The sequence below is a fragment of the Chaetura pelagica genome, unplaced genomic scaffold, assembly GCF_000747805.2.
Source record: "Chaetura pelagica isolate M959 unplaced genomic scaffold, ChaPel_1.0 scaffold46, whole genome shotgun sequence".
NCBI lineage: Eukaryota > Metazoa > Chordata > Aves > Apodiformes > Apodidae > Chaetura > Chaetura pelagica.
Genome location: NW_009954102.1, coordinates 5,162,720 through 5,169,577, shown reverse-complemented (window position 1 = coordinate 5,169,577; position 6,858 = coordinate 5,162,720). Strand labels below are relative to the sequence as shown.

Here is a 6,858-nt window from a genome sequence, read left to right as displayed (position 1 = left end):
GGGGGGCCTGAAGCCTGAGCGCCGCGTGTTGTTTTCTCCCGCCAGATCCGGCTGCCGCCCGAGGTCAATCGGATCCTCTACATCAGGAACCTGCCGTATAAAATCACCGCGGAGGAGATGTACGATATTTTTGGGAAGTACGGGCCCATCCGGCAGATCCGAGTGTAAGTCTTGCCGTTTTCTTTGGGTCCTACGGCCTTTGCTCCCTGTTCTCTGACAGTATTACTGCTGCAGCGGGTGATTTCCTAGCAGAAAAAGGCACTTTGGCAGGATCCCTGTGTGCCAAAGACGAGTGTGATTGTGGTTCTCTTACGTGTGAATTCCCTAGAGGGCAATATTGCCAGTAGGTGGGTTGAGAAAGTTTCAATTTTATGTGAACTCAGGTGAGCTGGTAAAAAACATGAGAGATTTACTCTCTTAAGTAAATCTGAAATGCAGGTAACCTGTAAACTAAAGGTAAAAACAGGAGAGGCAGAAGTTAAATACAGTCAGTGTTTAATGAGAGTTAGGTACTTAACTAATGGGAAGACAGAGATGTTGCTGGTGCTGCTGAGCCTGTCGACCAGAAACAACTTCCTGTGTGTCAGGGGCAGCTTCTCCCCGAGCCACCTGCTCTGTGAATGGTGCTGGTCTGACTGCAGGCTGGTTTCCAGACCCCTGAGGTTATTTATACGTGTCTGCTGCAACCCTGAGGCTCTTCTCCTGTGTTGTTTTAAATATTGAAGACCTGGGCTGTGATGTTGCTTGTTACCCTTGTCTGAACACTGTGGGTTAAACCCTGATTTCAGCTGGTTAGTGTTATGATCTGCTAAGATTTCTAGTTGGCTGAAGCTGGAATTCAGGAAGAGCTCTTGAGAACCCTAGTAAAGATGAGTTGGAATATGGCCACTTGGTTTTTTTTCCCCTTTCTGGAAGATATTTAGGGAAGGGAAGGGGAGGAAACAAAACTTGCTGTTTAATACTTAAAAAGTCACATTTCAAGAGATGCACAAATAGAAAGGAAAAGCATTTTTTATGTCATGTGGGGGGTTTTTTTTGGTACTGCTTTTATCTGGATGTTGGCAAAATAACCTGCAGCATCTCTTGAGTTCCTGACTAGGCTGCTGGTTGGATGAGACCAGAGGGTATCCTTGTCATTCCTGTCACTCTGCATTTCCCCCTGCACTGAGACTGGGGGGGGTAATTAATGCACAAGATGTTTATTAATAGTTTTGACTACACAGGGCATAAATAAAGAGTTAAACAGACTGAACTGGACCACCCCAAACAAAAGGGCTCACTTCAGAGCCACAGTGACTCAAATAATTGTTCAGTGTGGGGAATAAAGAGAATTTTAGGTGGAGAATTTGCCTTCAGTAAACAAGCCAGGAGGTGGGGTTATGCTGCTGATGGTGGAATGTGTAGCTGGTGAGAACCTTCTCCTGCAGAGAAGGGTAACAGGAGTGACTGGAGAAGCAGCTAAAGGGGCAGCTTAAACTCACTGCTTGGCTGAAGAGGTGGGCTTGTTAACCAGCAAAAGGAGAACCAACACTTCAGGTGTCTGAAAACATGTGGGTTGGAGCATTGTGGCAGTGGGACCTGAAGGACTGAGATGTATGAGCAGAGTTTTCCCTCAGTTTCACACAGCACCAGGAGCTGCCAGCTGCCTCCCAGCTGGCTGTTCTTCTTGCACTGTTCCCCAGGGAAATCCTAACAGTGTCACAGGGCCAGGCTGGGATGGAACCCCCTTGGTCCCGACTTCTGGGCTTTCTGCAGTTTTGACCCCACACTCCTCTGCACATTGGGACACACCCTGGTGTGGGTGTGTGGGGTGCCCTTTGTCCTTGGGAGTTCTCTTCCTGGAAGCAAGGACCTCAGAGGCAGTTCTGGTGAAGATGGGGTTGGCTGTAACTGCCTCCCAGCTGGGATCCTCTGGACCTGCCAGCTCTGCCACCTCTCCAGGCCACTTGGCCTGAGGTGTCCAGGCGTTGCTCCTGCCCTTCAGGCGAAGGAGGTGGAATGGCTGATCCTGCAGTGGTGGCTGTGCCTCTGCAGTGCTCTGGCCCCAGCAGGGCTGTTTTCCATCTCTTAAATTGCCTTGGTGATGTGCCCAGAGCTGTGTTCCAGCCCAGGGAGACATCCAGACAGCCATTAACTGACAGCCAGGGCTTCTGATATTAAATAAAACAAGCTAATTGCTGCAATAAAACTTCAGGTATTGCCAGAAACACGACAGCTCCTGACAGCAGCAGTTTCTGATTGTTGAGGAGAGGTGCATTTCCCTTAGGGAGCATCATGCAGCACCTGCCTGTGCCACATTTCCCTCTCACTCTGACCTATAAGTGGAGATTGGTGTGGAAAGCAGGGATGTGTTTTAATACCTAAAAAAACCCCCATTGATAACTTGTTTTGTTAGCAAAGTTACTTTAGTTTGACTAATCTCAGTCGCTGGGACTATACTATACCCACTACTACTATAGTGGAACTGTTTCCTGTTCACTTGGTTTCACTTGAAAACTGATCTTGCCCTGCAGTGGGAACACTCCTGAAACAAGAGGAACTGCCTACGTGGTCTACGAGGACATCTTTGATGCCAAGAATGCTTGTGATCACCTGTCGGGGTTCAACGTGTGCAACAGATACCTGGTTGTTCTCTACTATAATGCAAACAGGGTATGTGCCCCCCGGGGGGTTGAGGTTACCTGTGAACACAGCTGGCACCAAAAAGAGCTTCAGTTTGTAAGGGTAGTTGTTTGGGTATTTTTAAGAAATCAATCCAAATGGGTAGAGGGAAAACTGTCAGGATTTAATCTCTACTTGGTGATCTGCCTGCAGAAAGAAAGGACCTTTGGGCTAAGGGTGTGAAAAATGTTTTTGGTGAGTGTACTTTGGAGAAGAGGCAGCAGGGGCTTCAGGAGGGCACAGCTGCTTGGGAGGCCTTGTGTGCAGGGGGAAAGTCTCCAGGTCTGTGTGCTCTGCCTGTTGCTGGGTGTGCCAGGGCACTGAGCTGAGCAGTGCTGTTTGGCTCTGATGCTGGGGTCATGTTGTTTACTGGCAAATAATGTGGTAAGATGAGATTTTTTCCCTTTTTTTTTTCTTCTTCTCACATCTTTTATTTTCCTAATTACAGGCATTCCAAAAGATGGACACAAAGAAGAAAGAGGAGCAGCTTAAGCTTCTCAAGGAAAAATACGGAATTAATACAGACCCACCAAAATAAACTGATCATTTTGGAAACTTCAAGCCCTGACATTGAGTTCTTGAACTCAACATAGGAACTTTCAATGAAGTATAACTTTCTTTTTTATTTTATTTTATCAACTGTAATATGACTCTCTAGATCTTCACAGTAGAATTAAATACAAAACATCAGAAAATTGGGCTTTAAGATTAAATCCACTGAAGTGGACATGGCTTCTCCATGTTGTAAGGGTGGCCTGGCAAGTGCTGTATAACCACAGTCCTGTTTCTAGCAGGACCTTTCAAGATGGGACCAAGCAGGTTGAGTGTTTCACACCTCCTGAAGTTCTGCCCTGTCTCCAGGGCAGATGTTAAGGATGTGAACCCAAAGAGCACCAAGGGCTCTGCATGAGCTGCCTGCATGGAGGTAAATTTCACTTGCTACTTTCTGAAAATGGAGTGGGGCAACTAGTTTCCCTGCCACAAGGATCTTTCTGCTTTTTTTAAAAAGAGTATGTTTTGATAGTTCATCCCACCTGTATATATTGTGCACAGTTTGTTGTGCCTTTCTCCCTCTGGGAATGTTTGAAGGAGCCTGACTCCATTATGTGATCGATTCCTGGAAACAAAGCAAGCCCAAATTGTGTTTGTGACAAAGTTTCTTTTACAAACTATAGGAAATAAACAGCCTTTTAAAATGGTCCCAACTGCTTTAGGTGAATTCAGTCAAAATATCTTGTTCCCAGTGATGGAGATGAAGCAGATAAGCTGCAGTGAAATCATCCTGCTCTGATAGTGTGTTGCTGTGGGGCTGAGGGATGAGATCTTCATGACATGCACCAGGTTTGCATCTGAGCTTGGTGGGAGCTCCACATCCTTCCATGGGAAGTAGAGAACACCCAACCAAACCAGACAGTAGATGATGGTGGTTCAGCCTCAGATACCTTTAGTGTGATTGTTTTCTACTCTGTGTTTGAACTGTAGTATATTCCATGTACATACATTTTTAGATGTAGCATCTGGTGGAGGAAAAACAAATTGAAATTTTTTGGCTCTTTTTTTTTTCAGCACTCATGTCCTATGAATAAAAGTAAAGTGTGATACAGAGGATGCATAACCAGTTTGTTTTGGAAGTGGAAAAGAATAACCTCTGCCTCTGTTCTGAACCAGCTGGAAGTCCTATGAGCATTGGCCCTCCTCTTGGGGGGATTTATTTGCTTGGATTTGATGTTTTAAAGTCCCTGACCACCTTCCAGCCAGTGCAGAACATGGGCAGATGCAAACATACTTTGCCTGAGCATTTGTAATTTAAGTTAAATTTGGTTTATTGCATTATACTGTCCTAAAGAAATGTTTCCATTTTCTTATCCTTAGATTTTTGGTGAAACCTGTTACGTAAGAACCATGTTGTTCTTATGCCCCTTTAGTAAAAAAATAAATGCCTACACAGTTGTCTTTTTGGTTTGTTTTCATCAAGGCTTGTTTCATGCTGTGCTGCTTCTGCATGCAGCCTGTCACTGGTCACCTGAGGGGCTGTGATGCAGGTAAGGACTTGCAGGGTCTGTCCCAGGCGTGTGGTGAAGGACACCTGGCTCTGGGTGCCACCCTCCAGCTGGCAAAGGCAGGAGGTCCCTTGCAGTTGCCATGTGCTGTGCACCTCCTTGCTCAGCTGGGGGGAGCAGGAGGGGTGATGGTGACACCCCAGAGCAGCAGGGAGGAGGCAGCTGAAGGGGCTCAGCTTTGGGTGGGTGCTCAAAATCCCATCCTGTGCCTGACCAGGGAATATCCCCTGAACCAGGTCTGCCTTGTCCTCTGCTGCAGAGTGAGCAACATTCAGTGTGTGTAGTAAAAGCCCTGCCCCTTGCTCTGGCTGCTCCACACCTCTGTTCTTCCCTTAAAACTGATGCTTTTTGCAGCAAGAAGTTGTGCAAGCCCCTGTGAGCCATTCCTGAGGTCTGGAAGAGATGCTGGGACACTTGGAGCCCCTGAGCAGCTGGGGCCACATCTCTGAACTCCTGAAATGAGGCTCAGCTGCCAAGTCATCACCAGCTTCCCTGCTCACCCAGCCCCTGCTGCTGCTCCCATCAGGTTAGATATAAACAAACACGCAGCATAACTCCTTAGTCAGGGATCCAAGTGAAATTTTAAGATACTTGCTCTTCTACTTTCACTGAATGCAAAGATCCTCTGTCCTTGTGCTTAGCTCAGCAGTTAACTCCTCCTACCTCAGTTTTCAGGTCTCACCCATCAGATCAATACAAACTAAAGCTTTTTTGGGCAGAAGTCAGTGTTTAAAAAGGAATTAAACCCTATCGAAGGGCTTGTTTCTGTGTGAACATCCATAGGTTTGTAAAGGTTTAAACTGCTCCCCCCATATGTATATGTCATATAAATACCTACACACACACTCTGATAATGGGCCTGTTACACCATTTGTTGGGCAGTTAGAAGGCCCCTTGCTGTAAGAGGAACTGGAGGTGCTTGTCATATGCTTCTAATAAATAATAAATAGTGTTAATAAAACACCAAAGTGCTAATAACAGTGCCACGTGCTGCCAGCCTTGTTTAGAATCATATGCAAATACTGCATTGCTTCTGTCAATAGAGGAGAGCACGGGGCTTGCACTGCAGTCTCTGTTTTCATGAGGATTTGATGCTGTTTGAAAAACATATATAAAAAGCAATTCTTTAGGGTAATAAGATTAATAAAAATTCCTTCAGTGAATCCTCAAGATCAGCAGCTTGTGATTTCTCTGAGAGCTCAGCTGCTGCCTTTCATTAAATATTCCATTTCATACTTTTTCTTCTAGTGCCTGTTCAGGGCTTTCAGTGTCCCTGCACATGTAAAATGAAATAATAATTTGTACCTGCAAGACAGTGGGAATGGAAATCGAATGCCTGGAGGATTGTTTTGATGAGGTCTGCTCAAGATTTTGTTTAAAATGTAATATCAAAGGCCAGGCAAATGAATTCAGTTATATATGAATGGCAGAGGGGGCAGGAAAGAAGGCAGATGTTACCAGCCTCCTACTCTGCATCTGTGCTGGTTTTTGTGTGTGCTCACTTCCCAGTTAATTTTTCAGGAAGTAGGGCATGAAATTAAGCCTGGAAGGTCATTTTTTTTCCCATCGATGCTGTTTAGAAACCAGCAACAAGAGCATATCTGATTACACAGGCAACAACAGTGTGTTTTTTCCAACCCATTATGCAGTGGTAATAATTGTACGTACTGTGTTGATCGATGATGCAATTAAATAAATTAAGGCATTTGCAGTAAGAGCTGAAGATTACATTTCCTTGAAGGCCTTAATTTCCCTGAGTATGACAAGGGACAAGTAGTTTTCCTTTCAGATTTAAGAAAAAAAGAAAGAAACTGGCACGAAAAAGGCAATAATCTCTGGTTCCAAGAAAGGTCTCTGTGGAGAAGGGGTGATGAGGGCTGGCATTCCACCAGCCAGCTGTGCTGAGGGGGTTACAGACTCAGACAGGGCCGGGTTGTGCTGCTGAGGGCACAATGCACAGACCCTGCAGGTAAAGACAGGAAGGCTGAACACGACCAGCTCTTGCAGCCCAGCGGGAGCACATTTTCTCCTGGTAAGAAGCCCAGCAGCAGGGCAGAGCTGTGCCCCACCCACGGCTGCAGCCAAAGCAGCGTTCCAGGTAGGCTGAGCCTGCCTTTGCACTGCCTTTCACTTCTGT

General features: G+C 45.9%; 1 protein-coding gene across 1 annotated transcript in view; it reads left to right on the top strand.

The window, feature by feature from the left end:
• The window catches only part of SF3B6 (splicing factor 3b, subunit 6, 14kDa), a 4,016-nt gene extending 817 nt beyond the window's left edge, over positions 1 to 3,199 (top strand). Inside the window, exons 2-4 of the mRNA XM_010002416.1 lie at positions 46 to 164; positions 2,514 to 2,652; positions 3,110 to 3,199. Coding sequence (XP_010000718.1) covers positions 46 to 164; positions 2,514 to 2,652; positions 3,110 to 3,199 — 348 coding nt within the window. The remainder of the gene's footprint in view (positions 1 to 45; positions 165 to 2,513; positions 2,653 to 3,109) is intronic.
• Positions 3,200 to 6,858: the final 3,659 nt, after the last annotated feature.